The sequence below is a fragment of the Lepidochelys kempii genome, chromosome 9 (assembly GCF_965140285.1).
Source record: "Lepidochelys kempii isolate rLepKem1 chromosome 9, rLepKem1.hap1, whole genome shotgun sequence".
NCBI lineage: Eukaryota > Metazoa > Chordata > Testudines > Cheloniidae > Lepidochelys > Lepidochelys kempii.
The window spans coordinates 77,074,397-77,093,941 of record NC_136388.1 but is presented as its reverse complement, the minus strand read 5'-3'; the positions used below and the strand labels follow the sequence as shown (position 1 = coordinate 77,093,941).

The window sequence follows — 19,545 nt, the reverse complement described above, 5'->3', positions numbered from 1 at the left end:
CCCGTGTTTCTTTATCATGCTGGTGTGCCCTTCCAGGGCCCTGGACAGTGGCGGACAGGTGAACAGTATGGGAAGTGAGAGTTTAGACAACAATTTGTAGGGGCAAGTGATCAGTTGAGGCTCTGAAGCAGGAGTTCACAAACATATGATTCATCTTTTGTAAAGGGCTATAGTTACAAAGAGGGCCTCCTGTGCAACCAGCAGGTGATGGCACTGCTTCCAGTGTCCAACATCTTTATTCTTCCCCAGGTGGCTAACAGAAATGCTGTCTTTCTGTGTAATACAGGCAAGATGTCTCAAGGACACTGGCTTTAAATGATGGTAATAGACTCAATACAACTGCCACAGTAGGGATTTCAGCCTCCAGCACTGCCGCAGACTCCATTTAAATTTAAAATGGAGACTTTGTGTGGCTATAACACTTCTCTAGAGAATACAAAGAGCTGCTTGTGTCTTGTGACCCACTTCTGACCAATAACTGAAATAAAGGTAAATATCAAGGAGAGACCAGAACTACTTACGGGGCTACCAGAACTAAGAAATGAGGTGATATTAAAGGGAAATTCTAGGCAGTTCATCAAGACAAGCTGTGTGGTGGAGGCCTCCTTGTTTGGATTGTTTAAAGCTAGTTTAGACGGAATACTTAATGTGGGGGGGAGGGAAGCTGTAGGGAATAATAATCCTGTATTGGCTGGGAAGAGGGGATAGGCTAGGTAACAGAACTGCTGTGTCACATTTGGCATAGAGTTGCAACTGCAATAGTGGCTTTACTGAGTAGAGAATCTAAAAAGAGAAATTGCTTGCCAGCAGCTCTGCACTATACTGCCCCCTCCCCTTGCATGTTTGTCAGGGATCAGTAATGGTTTCTGAACCTGCTCTATAATTGTTCTGCTAATGAAAGCCTTGTTACAACTGTTTGACTTAACAATGTTGGCTAAACTTCTTGTTTGGGAACATGATCAGTCTGGGGTACAGAGCAGGCCATTAGATATTTGCCACTTCTGATTTCCGAGGTTCATCTTGGAATTTCCACCGACAGCCCAGTTAATCTTCTGTCTCTGTTTATCTTTTTGGGAATGAAGTCTGGTTTTTAGAAAGGCTTAGCGCTCATTCTTTATATCTAGTAGTTGGTACCAAAAGTAGCTAGAGTTCTGGTCCTGCTTGGCAGAGTCCTGGGTAGAGAGAGGCTCAGTACTGGGTTCTGAAATTCACTCTAATTTACAAAAGCAGATTTTTTAGGAGGGGAGATTGTGCATACCTGCAACTTCCTCCATGCTGCTGTTGTCAATGTGGTCAGTGCTGCAATACAGGAGGCTCTGTACTGTTTTGGCTGACCTAAAAACTCAGAATGGGCTCCTGAGAACTAATTTTAATGAGAAAGTAACCCTGTGCATGGACAAACCTAGTTTGCCAGAGTTGCACATCTGTGTCTTGAAGTCTCTGCTGCTTCAAGCATGTGGCCCATGCACACAATGAAATTCTTTTGGTCAGCAGTGTTTGTTGGGGCTGTGTCTGCACTCTAGGTGTCCTCCAGCACCAGGGCATAAAGGATGGAGGAAGCCCAATTGTTCCTTAATTCTTTCTTGCTGCAGGAAGATGGAAGCCTTGCAGTGTTTGCTTCTCTGTGGCTCTATTGTAGTTAGTGTTATTTTAGTTGGGTTTAGAAAAAAGGGGTTGTACCCATGTTATCGGTACTAATTAGGCCTTTGGTCACTGAAACTAAGGTATCGCATACAGCAGTTGAGACACTGAAACTATCTACTTCCCCTACCCTAGGCAGAAGGGATGCTGGAGTGTCCCAGAGTACACCAGAAAGGGTAGCCTCACCATCTTCCCCATCAGGACACAGTAGAGTCTTATCTCCTGCTCATCTCCCATCCCCTCTATTGGGTCTTTCCCTGACTTTCCAGTGTGGAGCTGAGACTGCTCTTAAAACAGGAGATGGCATGGATCTCACAGGGAGCAAGTTCCTGACACCTTCCTCTGTGTCCATCAATCCAATATCCATATGCTTGAGTCATGGCCCTGGGGTAGGCAGCCACATCACTGCAAGCCAACATCCTTTTACCCTCTTTTAGGGTTAAATCCTCTTATCCTAAGAGGCAGTGTGGATCTTCCCAACGAGGTCAGTTAGTGCAACCATAGCTCCTAGAGAGACAGGAGAAACAATTGATCCTACTGGCAATCTCTCTATGCCAGTGGTTTTCAACCTTTTTTCATTTACGGACCCCCACAAAAGTTTGAATGGAGGTGCGGACACCTTTGGAAATCTTAGACATAGTCTGTGAACCCCCCCCAGGGGTCAACGGACCACTGGTTGAAAACCACTGCTCTATGTCTTGTCCAGTGCATGACTTCAGCGCATTCCAAGACCTGAAATGTATGGCCAAGACCCTTAACGTGCCCCTGGAAGAGAAGTCACACAAGCTGCTAGATATTCTGCACCCTTCTATACCTGATAGATTCATTATGTCTATTAACAAGGGATTGTTAGAGCCTGCAAAGGACAAGAGTGGGCTCCATGTGGACACATACTTGGAGAGAACAGTTACTTTCCTTACAGCAATGGTGGTTCTTCAGCATGGGTTGTCCACATGGATTCCACAACCATTTTTGCTTCTGCTAAGGAGTGCTACACTTCTTCTATCCTGTATTGGCAAAGGAGCTGAGGGGTGTTGGGCAAGCTTCACTCTTTATGCCCTCAGTGTGGGATAAGGGCATCCAAGGCCCAGGAGTTGCCCCAGTGGCTGCTGCTGGCCAAAAGAACCTGATCTCACATGTAAGGGGAGCATTTGCATCAAGAGAAGGAGCCATATAGGCAAAACTTCTCAAAGAACCACAGTTACCGTAAGGTAAGTAAGTGTTCTTTTTGACTGACTCTCAAACTAGAACACAAAACTCTGACCCAGTTGTTTAGGGTAGAGCAGCCTAGCATGTGCAATGAAAAAACAAGTTTAAATCTTCACAATGCATGGTGTTGACTTGGTGGAAGATGCCAATTTGTTAAATCTCATCTATAATTACCAGATTAGATGTAATTTTGAGAAGAGAATCAAAATGTAATACCTTTTCCCAACTTCTCGAGAGCCGTGCTAGGAGCCAGTCTACGCTGGAGGTTCATCTGTATGTACAACCTAGTCCAAGGGAAGCACCAGGCTGCAATAGCTGTGAGGCTAACCTCTTGTATTTAGAGGTGGAGACCAATCAGTCTGTAGTGAATATACACTAGTGACCTATAAAAATCTAGAAGTCTTACAGATTCTCAAATCCAAACTAGCCTGTAGCAAACAGATGGTAAAAAGTAACCTAGTGCTAGCTTTCTTCAGAACTATAGATACAAATTCCAAGCAATCAGTAGCAAATGTACAGCATGCATACTTTCTCCTTGGTTTGTCAAGTTTCTCTCAACCACCTTTCACACAACAGTCTAAAATTCCTCCTTAATTACCCTCTTTTCAGTTTTTTTTTAAACCCAAATATAACTTCTCACACGAGCTGTGGGTTTGGTGCTAGAGCTGCCTCTTTTGGCAGTAGGTGTTCATGTGCAAAGGCTTGTATTTTTATCAGTGCTTGGGAATGACAGAAATATTTTCTGTTTCTATTGGTGAATGTAGCTTTTAGCAGCAGTAATGGTTAAAGTGGCATCCAGTCTTCTGAAGTTAGAATTTGCCAGTTTAGAAGATATTTTGCCCTTTTTAAACAACAAACATGAAACTTCTCTTCTTCAAGACTGGGTACTGAAATTCACTCTAATTTACAAAAGCAGATTTTTTAGGAGGGAGAGTTCTACATACCTGCAACTTCCTCCATGCTGCTGTTGTCAATGTGATCAGTGCTGCACCTGTGAAAACTGTGGAAAAGTGTAAGGCAGAAGAGGAAAAATAAGTGTCCAGCTAGGTACTCAGATCACCTAAACAGTTTGAACCAGCAATAGGTGAATACCTAGCAGAGCACAGCGGAGAGCCAGAACATCCAGTGGCAACCTCATGCAGTGCCTGACCCAGAACATCCTGCCCCAACTCTGTAGCACTTAACATAGCGTTGCCTGGAACCTCCTTCAATAACTATATACAATATCTAGGAATCCACTCCAGCACCCAGAAGACCGTAGAAAGATTCCTGTTGATTTCAACGGGAGTTGGATCAATCCTAGGATACCACAGCCCAAAATTCTGATTCTGGCTTCAGCTTCTGTCGTCTTTCTGATTCTGTGGTTCTGGTGTGGTTTCCAGTAAGCCTTGGCAGAGATGGGTGACAGGAAAAGCATTCAGAGTCTCACGGATGCCTCGGACAAGGAATCAGATCTTCTACAAGGTATAATCTCTGCTACAGTGAGCAGGAAGGATCCTTTTCACCTGTGAAGCCTTGGTCAATTTGCCAGGTGCATTGTAGGAGAAGGGAGTGAGGCAGTTCTTGAATATACTGGGTATTGGCTATTGGGTTTAATGGTCTGAGCCAGTGAGGCAAATGCTACATTTCTGTAACATATGGTGATTTGAGTTTGACTTTTTCTTATTTTCAACTTGCCTTTAATTAGAATCCCAGCACTAACGCCTGGGCAGTAGTTTGTGACATGCCCAGGAAAGTACCATTCCATGCAGGGGGGAAGACAGACTTAGGCAAGTGTCTTCTGATGAAAATATCCAGCATTGTGTACATTTGTGTAAGTGGGTGAAGGGTGCAGGATCCTTTATGGAAACAGCCTCCTGGGACCTTCTGCTAACTCCCTTTTTTTTTTTTTTTTTTCTTAATACCACAGGGTTTTCTTCTTGCTTTTTCAAATGAAGGGCAGGGTTTGTCCACCACCCCTCTGGGGCGGGCAGTTTACCTTGGACCAGACAGTGGAGCTTCAAAGCAGTTGGACACACAGTCAGTTTCACAGGTTCAGATTTGCAAACCTGCCTTTTAACCTGCGGATCCAAAGTCCGGAAAAGAACTTGTCACCAACATGAAAACAATTATTGCAGCCTATTCCCAAAATCGTAGTGGTAAGAAAATCGCAAAGCGTATTTGAAGTTATTTATAATGCTCTAGACTTGCCAGTTTCTAGTCAATTGATTAGTATTTGTTGTTATACATTTGTTTTAGGCTGCTTTATAAAAGGGGAAAGGTTTTTTATAAACATTGTGTAACAGCAGCAGGGCTCAATCTCCCAAATTACTCTGCAGGAATGATTCTCTGAAGTTGACAATGCAAAGGAGCATCAGGTAGTTCACCAAAATAGGGGGCTGCAAAGGGTGGCAAATTCTCCCTGCCTGAGATCTCTGAATTAGCAGTAGTCGAAATCAAAGGAAAGCATCTAGCAACTCTTACTCAGGAAAGATTCCCACAGATTTTAACAGGAGTGAGAGCTAAGTAAATCTGAGTAAAGTGTGTTGGATTTGGCCCTCTGTCAACTAAAGGGCAGAACTGGGTGGTATGAGATTTCTGGGAGCTGGTGTATCTGTCTGGCATGTATCAGGGATGAGTGATGGATTTGGTAGAACTTGGTAAACTGCTCAGGGGAAGAAAACAAATGCACTCAAACCCAATGAGAGCTCCTGCATTCATTTAATTTCCACTGCCCTGTCCATGATCTGGATTTGCCTCTGGAGGGGATGAACCCCAAAGCTGGGTGAGTCAGACACACATCTGGATTTGGTGGCTTTTCTGTGACCTCCTGTTCCTGTCATTCCTCTGATCCTGCACAGCAATGTATGCCGGGGGCTCTCTTTTCTAGCTATGTAGATATATGTCTTAGGGGGCTCTTAAAATTAGAGCACCTCCCAAACTTATTTTCCCAGCCACGGAAAGGCCAGCTGTGGCTCTGTGCAACTCTTTTGAGTGCCCTGTGAGCCAGTTGCCTTGTAGTCAGGCCTTGGTGGGACAGGCCATTTGGCACATGGAGGCTCTCGCAGCTCAGCCCAAATTTCTCTCTCAAGCACTGAGCCCTTCTGTGGCAAGGAGAGGATGGATGTGCACATGGAATTTGGAGTCCGACTCCAGTTCAGAAGGGAGGAGGGATCGAAAGCCCCTCATTGTGTTTGCTGAAACATAAGAGGGAGTTAATAGTTCACCAAGGTTAGCTGGGGGGAGGAGAAGTGAAGCAAGTTAGTGTTGTTGAACTCCCTCTTTCAGGAATCAAGGCCGGGGGCAGGGGCGAGGCCCCTTTATCAGTCATTGCAGGACAGAACAGTGAGCCTTGCACATCAAGACTCGTTTTTCACTAGTTCAGACACTCCTTCCTGCTGGGACGCTTTAGCTGGGTGCATACTTGCCCCCCACTTCCCATAGTTCCTAGCTCAGGCTTCCCCAGCACACATCTGTAGAAAGGATGGCTGCTGCCTTGGATGCAGCAGAGTGACCCCAACCTGGGGCAGAATCTGCCTTCCCTGGGAGTCTGGGCAGCTTTGAAACTTGAATGTTTTGTCAAACTCCTTCCCCATGAGGCTGAACAAGCCCAGGGAGCCACCTCCCCAGACTCTGGAGGAGGTTCCATTCCCCTCAGGAGCTTGGAATGGCCTAGGGTGGGCTTCATTCACCTAGCAGTGTTCGTCCCTCATCCCCATCTCAGCACACGAGCCCCGCTGGGCCTTGCCCTCTCTCCCACCTGCTTGTCTCTTTGCTCTGAGCTTCACATTCATCTTCCTCACCTGTTGTCAGCCTGGATTACTGGAGGCAGCCACTGAGGGATGGGCTCGGTGTGTGTGTGTGAGGGCCTGCAGGTGCACATGTATGGAGAGTGGGGTGAAGATGTGTGTTGGTGCGTGGAGTGGTTTGTGCATCTGTCTGTCAGTGCATGTGATAGGGGGACTATGTGTGCGTGTGTGTGCATGCATGTGAAGGTGTAGGTGTGCATGGGATTGTGCGTGCTTTTGAGTGCGGTGTGTTTTGGGGGGAGGGAAAGAAGAGGCTCAGCAGGTGAGTGCAGCATGACCAGTAGCAGGCTCAGGAAGCGATCGATCACACGTACAAACCAAATGTGTGTGTGTGTTTTGCAGGGAGCCGTGCCAACGTTCAGGCCGCCCTGCATACTTTGCTCACCGTGCCCTGGCCCTCGCAGCGGGAGTTCCGAACATGGATCCAGCTCCTCTCAGTCCTGCAGTGGATCCTCAGCTTCTTGCTGATGGGTGAGTAGACCCAGCTGGCAGGAGAGGGCGCTCCGTTCTCCATCTCTCTCACCAATCGGATTCTGCTGTGGAGTTGTTGAGATTCTGCGTTGGGGTCCATATGATTTGTTAGTCTCTATCCCTAGCACCATGGTTGATAATTTCACAAAAATTCAGGACATCGGAAAATCTAGCACTAAGGCCCGAGGGAATGACTAGGCTCCCTGGAGCCAGAACAGTAGCTTTCCCCAGGGAAAGGAGGGGTGCAAGAGATCTTTGCTGGTCAGTGGGAGAAGGATTTTCAGATGAGACCTCAGAAAAATACCCCATGACACTTTTCGTAAGAGCAGAGGTCTATGATCCTGAGCCAACGTCTCTTTCTCCTCATGGCTGTGCAACGTGGTGTGCCCCCTTGGGCTGTCTGCTTCTCTCCTCGCCTTCTGGAGCTCTGTTTAGAGCTTGCTGAAGGACAATGTGCTTTGGGGTAAAGGCCCCTGTATAGGTGTGGGTTAGCTGCATTCAAATTAGGCCTGGCACCACTCCAACTTCTCAGGGGTTGAGGGACACAAAGGGCCTGCTTTTTTTTTTAAAAACTGCTGAGCACCCAAAATGCGAGTTAATGTGGGGTGCTGAGGCACCTCTGAAAACAAAGGCCCAGAATGTTTACCCTCTCCTGCTGTGCACCCGCCCCTCAGAAAAAGCTTAGATTGTGGATTGCAGGTGGGGGCGGGAGGGGGGCAGAGACTGTCTCCGTATATGTTTTGTACAGTGCTTAGCAGGACAAGGTCATGATCCTGACTGGGGCCTCCGAGCACAGCCACAGTTGAAATAGCTCAAAATCCCAAGCAGGAATTCAGATCCTCCAACTTGCCTCCCACTTACAAAGGGGATGGGAGGCGCCTTGGCTCGCTTACAGATACACCCCCAGCTGCACTCTGTGACAGGAGACTTCCTGTTAGCTTAATTATTTTATTCTGCGGAATTCTGTTTTGGGACTGTGACTTGCAAATCAGATCAAGTTAGTGCTTGTTACAGAATAATCGATTTAAAAGTGAATGGAGGGTTAGTGGTAAATGACTTCAGCTTTTCAGGAGACTGAATTTGTTGTTGAGACAAAAGAGACTTGTGACATTGTTATCTAAAGTCCTAAGCTGTAAACTGCTGGGGGCAGGGACCATCTTTTTGGTCTGTTTGTACAGTGCCTTGCACATTGGGGCCCCAAGGTGCTACTGCAATAGAAATTATTATAATATACACCTGAATGAGCTCTACAAATATGGGATTAGCTTTCCACCATTAGACTCAGTGGTAGCTAGGCTGCATTTTGAGACCTCTGGCGGTTCTGCATGTGGCACAGTAGAGCAAAACAAGGCACAGTCCCAGCACGTGTGGTTACTGCAGTCAAAGCCTCTCATGATCTTTCCCCGGCTGCTCCATGTGCTGGAAGTGGGCTGTCGTTTGAGTACACTATATACGTGGGGGGGTCAGAGGGGCTCGGAGTCAGCAGGCTTTCTCATATCTGACAGGTTTCAGAGTAACAGCCATGTTAGTCTGTATCCGCAAAAAGAAAAGGAGGACTTGTAGCACCTTAGAGACTAACCAATTTATTTGAGCATAAGCTTTCGTGAGCTACAGCTCACTTCATCGGATGCATGCAGGGGAAAATACAGCAAGAGTAGCTCACCTTACCTGATCACTCTTGTTACAGTCTGGATGGTAACACCCATTGTTTCATGTTCTCTATGTATATAAATCTCCCCACTGTATTTTCCACTGAATGCATCCGATGAAGTGAGCTGTAGCTCACGAAAGCTTAGGCTCAAATAAATTTGTTAGTCTCTAAGGTGCTACAAGTCCTCCTTTTCTTTTCTCATATCTGAAGCTGTTTGGCCAGATGTAGCAGGCTGTACCTATATTAGGAAAATTGGAGCCTGTAGTTCTCCATCAGAGTGGCTTCAGCATAGACCAGGCTCTTGAGGTTTTACTACTGTGCTGCCTAGGCAGGCTGTACGGTTAAAGATGACCATGGTAAAAAGGCCTGAATCTTGTCTACGACACAGCCTCTTTCCAGGGAGCACCACAGCTAATGAATTAGGGCCCCAAATTTTGCTAGTGCAGCAAAGCCAGTCTGGCTGTTGTTCTGCCCTTACAGATTCAGCATGGAGACTTAATGGATCTGGATTGGTTGGTCAGTGCTGAAACACAGCCAGTCAGAACACACAGCAAATAAGCAGGCATTTTGGCCTACGGCCAAGTGCTGGGAATCAGATATTTTCTGGGGTGGGTGGGAAGGTCTGCCCAGTTTTGAATTGGCCCAAAGAGGATGGGATTCAGTGTGGGCACTCATCTCATCACACATTAGAACTGGAGCATTATGGGGTGCTGCTGTGAAAACTCAATCCCTAGAGACCAGGAACTGATGGGCGTATTTCCACACAGGGACAGGTGAGCTAACCTCTTGCTTGATACCCTCAGGAATCGTCTTCCTGTTTCTCCTCATCTATTTGGTTTTCACCAGCTTCTGGCCAGTTTCTGCTCTATATCTTGCCTGGGTAATCTTTGACTGGGACGCACCGGAGCAAGGTATGGGAAGGTACAGCCTAATTTACTGTGTATATGTATGCATAGGAGCGCAGAGGGGAGACAGACTTGCTGGAGGATTCAGATGTCTGTCCAACCCCTTGCATGTGTGTCCTTGTCTCTGAGAGTATGATCTGTATATGTAGGTCTCCAGGCCCAGGTATTTTCTAAATCACACTCACACTAAAGGCATTTCCCCATGAACAAGGGAAATAGGTCCAGAGACACACACAGGGAGTAAACCGTAAAGTTTACAGCGGATTGTGCAAAGATCTTTGTGTGCTCTTTGCCTTTTTTTCCTTCTCCTCTTCCAAGATTTGCCTGCTTATTTAATGATCTTTAGTGGCTGGCCCTTCCACAACATCTGCTCAGTGTCATGGGTGGTTAAAATGTGACTCTGATAGCACCCAGGCCAGAACGCGGTTTAATTTCATTCTGTTTCTCTGTATTGTAACACCTAGCAACTTTTACAGCAGCAGCAGGGATAGTCCAGAAGCACAGACTCCTGCCATCTGAGATTAAGGAGACCCTCTTTTATCTGTTAGCAATACAGGACCTATGACATAGTTCCGGGCAGTTGTGATTCCTTCTAGTAGGGCACAAATATGCACAGAGAATCATTACATCAGCTGGGGCATAAGCAGCCCGAGAAGGTAAGATTCCCAGAAGAGCCAGCATCCCATTTTCCTCTTCATTTCTCTGGCCTAGTGACAAAGACAAACTACAGAGGTGCAGGGATTCTCCAAAAGAGTCAATCTTTCCAGCAATCCCAAGCATGGCTGTGATGGGTGGTTGCTGTGTGAGGTCTCCTTGGGGACTGCGTTCCAAAGTTGCAGCAGTTTGTGGTGGTCCCTTGTCATTGTGGCACAGCTATTTTTGCAAAATATCAGAGGGGAAAGCCAGTTAGTAGTGGGAACTTCTGCAAAGGAACAAGCCTGCTGTAAGACACTAGAGGGCAGCAGCCCATAACATACCCAGGAGATACTGGCCCTGTGAGAGGATCGTCCTAGAGCTGGCTTTTCATGGGAACTTCCAAGGTTTCAAAAGCTGTTTTGTTCCACGCTGCAATAAAACGATCTTTTGGACAACTGGTCTAAAACTGAATTGTGCCAAAATGTCTCTTTTCACATCAGAACACACGTGTCCATCCTAGTGAATAAGGCGCTGGCCTGCGGTGTGGGAGACCCAGGTTCTAATCCTTGCTCTGTGCCTGATTCAGAGCACAGTTTTTCATCCCAGATCACTCTGAATCAGACAGAGCAGGGTCTTGAGCCTGGGTCTCCCACATCCCAGGGCAGTGCCCTGGCCATCAGGCTACCCAGTACAATTTCTCCTCCCTCCCCCCATCTTTCCAACTAAAACTGCACATCTCTGCAAACTGTTACAGCAAAAAAATCATGTAGTCACCAATGTTCTGACTAGCTCTGGTCTGCTGGGAGGCAAGAGCTAAAAGGAAGAGGAACTGACCAAATTCCCAATGAGAGTGGAGTCTGTCCTCAGTGTCTGTGTGAGCTCCTTGCCCCCATGCCTACTCACTCTTGTGTGGTTTGCAGGTGGGAGGAGGTCAGCGTGGGTGCGAAACTGGCCTGTCTGGAAGCATTTCCGAGATTACTTCCCTATTCAGGTAAGTCGTGCTGGGCAGGTGTGCCAGGCCCTTGCTATCCATACAGTATGTGCTGAGTGCTGTACTGTAGAATTTCAACTTCCTGCAAACCTCTGGACAAGCTCTTAAGTCCCTCAGGCATCTCTGTTGGGCCCCTTGCCTGAATAGATCTCTCATGTCTCTCTGTATAAATACGCCCATCCTGCAACCTGGCTGCTGGCAGCTTCATGGGTGCCCAGTACGTCCACCTGCCCCTGAAATTGCACATGCATTTTTCTGTATATGCCAGGCCAGACCCTGCATGGAGCTCCTAGTAAAGCCAATAGAAATTTGTTTTAAAAATTGATGGTTGAATTAATGTGACCTGCTGCTGCTCCCCTAGTGGACATTTGAGACAACAGCCACCTTACTCTTCACAGAATCCTTAGGATCACATCTGGTGCAGATGCTTCTGCCCAAATCAAATCCCGGGCCCCACAAAATTCAGCAATTCAATAGCTGTTCAGCACATGTATTTATTTTGGGTGAGGGAGTAAACTACTGAGCACAGCTCAGCTCAGGAATGAAAGAAAAGGCTGCCATGTGAGGAGAGATTAATAAGATGGACTTTTCAGCTTGGAAAAGAGATGACTAAGGGGGGATATGATAGAGGTCTATAAAATCATGGCTGGTGTAGAGAGAGTAAATAAGGCAGTGTTGTTTACTCCTTCCCATAACACAAGAACTAGGGGTCACCAAATGAAATTAATAGGCAGCAGGTTTAAAACAAACAAAAGGAAGTATTTTTTCACACTATGCTCAGTCAACCTGTGGAACTCCTTGCCTGGGGATGTTGTGAAGGCCAAGATTATAACAGTGTTCAAAAAAGAACTAGATAAATTCACAGAGGATAGGTCCATCAATAGCTATTAGTCAGGATGGGCAGGGATGGTGTCCCTAGCCTCTGTTTGCCAGACGCTGGGAATGGGCAACGGGATGGATCGATTGATGATTACCTGTTCTGTTCATTCCCTCTGGGGTATCTGGCATTGGCCACTGTTGGAAGACAGGATACTGGGCTGGACGGACCTTTGGTCTGACCCAGTATGGCCGCTCTTATGTTCTTATATGCTGATTTGTCCATCTGTTTGTGGATGAGTGTGTGTACCAGGTGGGGATTGCCATGCGGGTATTTATCCAGCAGTGCCTACCTGCAGTCACGCATAGAGACCTGTGACCCAACTAGGATCCTCCTTCCCTCTTCCCCCACCAGTCCCTGCCCTCCCCATTGATTATGCATCTTCTCCCTCTAGTTGGTAAAGACTCACAGCCTCCTCCCCAGTCACAATTATATAATTGGTGCACACCCCCATGGGATCCTCTGCGTTGGGGCCTTCTGCAACTTCATCACTGAGTCCACTGGCTTCTCTGAGAAGTTCCCCGGCATCAGACCCTTCCTGGCCACACTGGCTGGCAACTTCCGGCTACCTGTCTTCAGGGAGTACCTGATGAGTGGGGGTGAGCATGCTCAGGGAGTGTCCCTCACAAAGGTCCAAAAATCACACCAGAAGTCTTGCAGATGTGGCTAGTACAAGAGATGTAGGAGATCTGGAAAACAGCCAGCTCCTCTCTTCTTCTTTCCATCAATGATCATCTGAGTCCCTTCCCTCTACAGCGTCTGGCCAAAGCCCCTTTCAAACCCTCTGGATACTGAATCCGCTGCTGGCAACACCATTCTATTCTCATGTGCTTCTGTTCTTTTTTTCCCAAGACTAAAGCAAATTTTAGTACTTGCCAAAATGTCAGCTTGACATTGCTACCTTGGCCAGGCTTAGTGCTGTCAGCGGCTCGCTGAGGTTCTCCCGCAATGCTCTGCTACTGCTCTTCCATCCTGCCCCACACCCAGCGCTACTCCAGCCTGCCCCCTCCTGCTCTGCCCCTGTTCCTCAGCCTGGGTTGAGTGATGGAATTCCATGCTGCAGCCAGGCCCTAGAGAAGGAAAGATGGGGGAACGCCTCAGAGCTCAAGTTTTTCGTAGACTACATAGGTTTTCCCTAGGGATTGTTCCTTGCACCATCCCCTGAGAAAGCTCAAAGACCTGAGCAGCTGTCATTTTTCATGGAGCCCAGACGTGAAGTTTGCCCTGCTCTGTCCTCCCCCTCCCTGAGTGCCAGTTCCCAGGCTCAGTCACTGAAAATGGCACCATAATGGCATCCCCTGGGAAACTGCATTCTGTCTGGCACAGCTGCTACTTCCTGCTGCCTCCCCGGGCTGCTGGCTAACGTGGGCATTCAGAAGCCATGTGTAGCCCAGTGGGTGTCCCATTTTGGCCTCAGTTCTGCTGATCCCCATAGCCTATTGCATCCTCCAGAGCAAGAGACCCCATGGCTCCTGTGTGGACACAAGGTGTCGCCCTTATTCCACGTTTTGGGCTCCTGGGCAGGGACATAGATCTGCCTACAGCACATGGCTCTGGGCAGGGCTCAGTGCTCCTAACTCTGCTGGGAGGAAGGAAAGAGAATAGCTTCCCCACGCCTTTTGCATGCCTGAGTGATGGGCACCTGATCATCCACCTGCCCTCACTTGTTGGGATGTTCTCCTCAAATCCTAACTGTAGGCAGGTTTCCAAGCCCCCTGAACTCATTCAGAGACTGGGGCCAAGGGTCTGTCCCCCAAGTCAGCTGGTGAGTCAAGGGGTTCTCAGTCAGGTGGGGCAAGAGCTGGTTTCCATTGCAGTTCTCCTCACGCCCCCTTGGTGCTCTGCTCTTTAGGCCTGTGCCCTGTGACACGTCAGGCAATAGGGTACCTGCTCTCTCAGAATGGCAGTGGCAACGCTGTGGCTGTCGTGATTGGAGGTGCAGCCGAGTCACTGTCTTGCCAGCCAGGAATCACAACATTAATCCTCAAAAACCGCAAAGGCTTTGTTCGGATGGCGCTGCAGCATGGGTGAGTATTGTCAACCAGACGCTGTCCGGAGAGACCTCCAGCTCCTCTGGTAGCACCTCCAGGAAACTGGCCTGGGGCCAGCCACCCCCCAGGACCTGCCAAGCCAGCCACATGACCAGGAAACAGGGCCTGGCACCTCTTCCCTGCTTGGGATTGCCCCAGGCAACCCATCCCTGGCCTACCTTTCAGTAGGACCCAGGAGATAGGATAGTGAGTGTGTCTCAGCTGCTACTTACTGTGGCTCCCAAGGGAGGCTGGTTCTGTATGAGCAAGTTTGTAGCCGGGCCCCATGGTGCTGAAGTGCAGTAGCAAGCATAGATGCTGGAACTAGTGGTCCTGGGGTCGCAGCCACACCCCCTGGGTTGAAGTGGGTTCCATTATATTCAGGGTTTACAATTTGGTTCAGTGGTGCTCAGCACCCCCACTAGACAAATTGTTCTTCACCCCTGGTAGTGAGTGCTACCCTGGGTGGGGGGGTGCTGGCTGCAAGGGCACTCATGTTACAATGCTTTCTCCCCCAGGGCACACCTGGTTCCTGCCTTCTCCTTTGGTGAGAATGACCTCTTCCGGCAGGTGGTTTTTGAAGAGGGCAGCTGGATGAGGGGCATTCAGAAGAGGTTCCAGAAGCTGGTGGGCTTTGCTCCCTGTGTCTTCTACGGACGGGGTTTAACCTCTATCCATTCCCGAGGCTTCCTGCCCTACCCGAAGCCTATCACCACTGTCAGTAAGTATCCCCTTACTCTTCTCCTGTGGCTTTAGCTGCCCAAAAGCCCTGTCACTGGGGGTTGAGTCCTGGTTGTCTCAGCCAGCATTTCTCAAATGCGGCCACCAGCGGCTTTTCTAGTTGTCACAGCCTCCTGGACTGTGATTTGGGGGAGAGAGGGCAGCAGTGGCCCCTCCCCCTCCCTGTTGCTCCTGGATGCACCACCTTGGTGTTGACTGCAAGCAGAGGTCGAGCCCTGCCTCCTCTGGAGACAGCTGGGACACAGCGCAGGAGGAGGAGGCAGCTGGTGAGTTCCCCACCTTTCCAGGGGTAGTGAGGCTCAGGCTTTGGGCTTCACCCCTAGGGTGGTGGGGCGGCAGGCTCTGGCCATTGGTCTTTGTCTTTGCACAGCGGGAGCCCAGGGCTGGAGCCCGAAGACCTCAGGCTCTGGGCATGGCACTTTGGCTCTGGCTACGAGGCATCAGGTTCTGTCTCCCCTGGCATCCCCACCCCAATCACCCCTGGCTCCTGCTGGCTCCCCCAACTTACTTACTCAGCCCCGGCTTAATTTGTCCCCACGTTTGTCGGGGCTGAGTAAGTATGCTGTGAAAAGTGATATTTATATGTTTTTTAATATCACTTTTAACAACAGAGTTATTAGCTAGCAATAAATAAATTACAATGATTTGAACTTGTATATTTCCATATTTATTTGTTTTTCCTAAAGCTAATTAAGTATTTTAGGAAAAAATTTGAGAGCCACCACGAGCAAGATTTTGTGGCCACACTCTGAAACCACCAAAAATTTATCCTGAGAACCCTTAGTCTAAGCTGACAAAGAGGGTTCCACTTGCCATTGAGTTTGTGGCAGGTGTGGAAGCCAAAAACTCATCATGATGTGAGGGGTGAAATCCAGCAATGGGAAGAGTGGGCCCAGGGGCTTGTGAACCTGCAGTGGGAGGGTGCTGTCCCAGGGCACAGTGTGTTCTCTTCCCTCCCTCTTTGCCTGTGGCCAGGCACTCTTGGTGTCTCTGTGGTACTACTGCCCATATGTAACAGTTCACTAGGAAGAAAGTTTGGCATTAGCATTCCAAGGCCCGGCTCATTACGAGGGGCAGGGAGTCCTCCCAGCTGCACCAGCTGGTTTATTCCAGGTGCTTAGGATTCACTCTCCCACCCCCTTTCTGGCTCTGGCAGTAGGAGAACCTGTGACGGTGCCCCGGATCAAGGAGCCGAGTCACGAGACGGTGGATCTGTACCATGCTATGTACATCCGCTCCCTGCTCAAACTCTTCAATGACCACAAAGCCAAGTATGGCCTGTCGGAGGCAGACGAGCTGAGGATCCTGTGAATGAGGCCAGAGACAAGCCCCGGGACTTTGGGCAGCCAAGCCCTAACTCTCAAGGGCTGCCTGCTCTTGGAGGTGGGAACGGCAGCTTATCTGGCAGGATGGGGACTCTCAGGGACATACTGTTCCGCTGCACCCCAACTACTGCTTGCCCTCTACCCCGGTGCCTTACTCACTTGTCCCCTTGCTGCTGCCCCAGCCTCTGCTTCTGTTCCCTCCAGAAGATGAATGAAGGAAGGAAGGAGCTCCCTGCTTGTTGTATCCCAGCGTTTCCTGTGTGCTTTCTGCTCGCTCCCATGGGCAATGCAGTGAGTTGGCTTCCTCAGCTCCCAAAGCCCCCTCAGGGAAGGGGAAGGGAGGAGCACAGGAAGGACAGGTGCTAGGGCTTGGAGGGGATGGGGAATGTGCACGTGAGCAGAGAGACATGGGGGAATGTGTGTGGGGACATTTCTCCTCTGCCCAGACCCCGCTCTCCTGGATGGAGATGAATAGTAGCTTTGTGCTGCTGCTAATGGAACAGAGGAATGCAACCCTGCAGGCTAAACTCTGCCTAGGGCTCCAGCTCCAACTAAGGAGGAGGGAGGGTGAGATGAATAGAATGGGGGAAAAGAGGAGAGGGGGAGAAAAATGGAGGGAAAGCCCTTGTTTGAAACGAATGTGAAAAACAGGGTTACCAAGGGGGCCTGCAGTGCCATGTAGGGTGTGTTGTGAGGGGCAGGGCTGGCTCTGAGGAGCTGGCTGCTGACTCAATTCCTTGCCTAAGGAAAGCTAGCCAGCTATAACTCCTTGTGGCCTTGTGTCTGTCCCTAGTGCCCATGTAGAATGGAGCCTCCTGGGAGGGTTTGTCCTTCCACCTCCATTTTGCTGGCTAAGCATGTAGCTTGAAAGCAGGCATGTCAGGCTGTTTATCCCAAGGGGACATGTCATCCCTGCACCAGGCTGGAGAGTTCTCCCTGTGGTGGTTAACATGGGCAGCTTTGCCTCAGCCTTAGAATCAGGGCAGGGACCGGGCTACCCTTCCCACAGTGAGGAGGGATGGACAGTCAGGGGTTCATGGGAAGCTTGGTGAGACTCTGGCCAGGACGTAGCCAGCATGCGCAAGATTTTCCCTTTGAATCTCCCCTTCCCAACACATCTTGTTCCCTGCCTTAGCTGTGGCCATCCCTTTGCTTTCCCCATGGCCCCTGTATGTGCCACCCACCACTTTCTTAGATCGTGGGTCCTAGCCCCACAATTCCTTGTCCCTGTCTGTGTGAGTTGGCAACCGGAAAGGCCAGTGCACCTGGAGCTCTATGTGGAGAGACACCAGGTCCCAGAAGAGCAATAGCAGAGTCCCTGGGGGGACTACACCTGGGAGATTGCAGTGATTTTTGGGCACTGTATGACCAGAAAGAGATTGATCCTAGGAAGGGGATCAGAATGGAGCAAGAAAAACTATCAGGAGCTGGAGGGAAAGCCTAGAGTGACAAAGCAGGGTGGGCCAAGTCTGCAAACCTCTGACAAGTGTGTCCCCCTAGGGAGGGCAAGAGGTTAGTTATGAGTAAAGGCAGGTGTAACTAGGAGGTTTGGAGGCAATTGAGGATGAGAAAATGCAGACTGTCTCTCCTGGATAACTTCCTGTCACTGAAATGTACTGAGCTTGAGTGTTGTCTCCTAAGGGAAGGGGTGGGTGCCCCAGGACATGGGGCATTTCAGGCTGGGTCTGACAAAACAGTAGGTCTGGACTGTGCTGTAGAGGCCAATCCTGCTTTGGCTCCAGGGCTGGATGGGGCAATCTAATGGGGCTTGTCCATCGCTCACCTCGATGATTCTGTGTTGAATACATTTGTATAAATATCATACTGACATGGACCACGTTGTGTGAGAAGGAGGCAATTCTGCAGGTGGGGAAGTGCCATGCGGTAGTCCATACACATACATACATACATGCCAAGAACATAACCATGCATGTGCCTGGACATCCCCTTCCATGCCCAGACATGCGCACAAACACACACTGCTCCTTACACATGTGAAGGTATATGTACACAGATACATATACCCCTCCATGCACAAGCGTAGAGCACACACTCCTAAGGGCTTTCAAACACGCCTCGTTGTTCTTTGGAGAAGGGAGGCCTCTACATGTTGTTCCAAGGATTCAATAGGACATCCCAAAGGACTGCACTAGCCATTCCCTGCTGAAGACCGTGCTCTTGAGCAGTGAACGTGGCTCCCCCTGCAGGCCCTTCCTGTGCTGGTTGAGGGGGCTGCTAGCCTGCTGCTCCCACTGTACAAATGACAAAGGGTCTGTCACAAGCCCCTGTGCATGGAGTAGCTTAAGGGGAAAAAGGAGGAGGAAGTCCTTAGCCATTGTCAAGCCCATGGGATGGCAGGGTTGCTCCTGTGGTCACAGCTTCTATTGTTGGACTCCTTTTCAATTGCCTGGGACCCTGTAATTCTGCTCTGAGCTACCTCAGTGGCTCTCAGCTGTGCTCTGCTGCTATGCCTGGAGGCCCAGAATGGGGGGGCTGTGACACCTTATGGGAGCACTGAGTGGAGGGTCCTGGCCTAGCTCTAGGCTCTTTGTGGTGAGAAGATTCTAAGGATGCCAGGGGAATGTAACTGGGTAGCTCCCCATAGCTGTGTGTAACTGGATAGCTTCTGCACCCAGCCCCTGGCGCTTAACTCAGGTCCCAGGGCTTACTGTGTTTTTTTTCCAAGCCCAGTGAGTAATGTCAGGCAGCTGGTACCAGTGTGGAGAAAGCCCAGCATTAAGGCTGGGATTAACCTCCCTGAGGAGCTCAACTCCATAGAACAAAAGCTGCTCGACTACTGCCATCACTTGTGAGCAAAGCCTCAGCCTGATGCCTGCTGGAACAGCTGCTGAGGGCCCCCGAATGGGAAATGTCTGAGGCCACCCGCACTGCAGTATCAGAGGCAAAGTAGTGCATGGATTAGCCCCGCTCGTGGGACATGCTGGTACTAAACCTGGAGGATGCAGATCAGGGGCACCGCACAGGCAGGTACTGCTTTCCATGGAGTCTATGAAGAAACAGGGCTGAAACCATGGTAATAATTTCCTCCATTTCCAAAGCTCCCAAAGCAATTTGCATGCCCACAGCCCCACTGAAATGCAGTCGCCTCTGAGGTGGAGACGACAGCACCTGGTGCAGAGCACCCTGCTAGGAAATTTGTTTCTGGCCTCAGAGTGTATTCAGGGGTAAAGGGCAGCTTCTGCACCTGACCCCCCAGCCTCTGCAAGCAAAGAAGGTAATGGCACAAGACCCCTCTGTTAGCTTAAAGCTTTCACTTCGC

At 49.3% G+C, this 19,545-nt stretch overlaps 1 protein-coding gene across 1 annotated transcript; it reads left to right on the top strand.

The window, feature by feature from the left end:
• Positions 1 to 58: 58 nt before the first annotated feature.
• Positions 59 to 19,070, top strand: LOC140917676 (diacylglycerol O-acyltransferase 2). The gene is made up of 8 exons (XM_073360968.2): positions 59 to 4,988; positions 6,981 to 7,109; positions 9,564 to 9,671; positions 11,222 to 11,292; positions 12,564 to 12,768; positions 14,022 to 14,196; positions 14,718 to 14,920; positions 16,097 to 19,070. The coding sequence occupies exons 1-8, from the start codon at positions 4,949 to 4,951 to the stop codon at positions 16,249 to 16,251; spliced, it is 1,086 nt and encodes a 361-aa protein (XP_073217069.1). The 5' UTR covers positions 59 to 4,948; the 3' UTR covers positions 16,252 to 19,070.
• The last annotated feature ends 475 nt before the right edge of the window (positions 19,071 to 19,545 follow it).

Coding starts and splice junctions, on each gene's coding strand:
- LOC140917676 (XM_073360968.2), top strand. CDS start 4,949: ATGAAAACAATTATTGCAGCCTATTCCCAAAATCGTAGTG. Junction 7,110..9,563: donor CCTCAGCTTCTTGCTGATGG/GTGAGTAGACCC, acceptor TGATACCCTCAG/GAATCGTCTTCCTGTTTCTC. Junction 12,769..14,021: donor GGAGTACCTGATGAGTGGGG/GTGAGCATGCTC, acceptor TCTGCTCTTTAG/GCCTGTGCCCTGTGACACGT.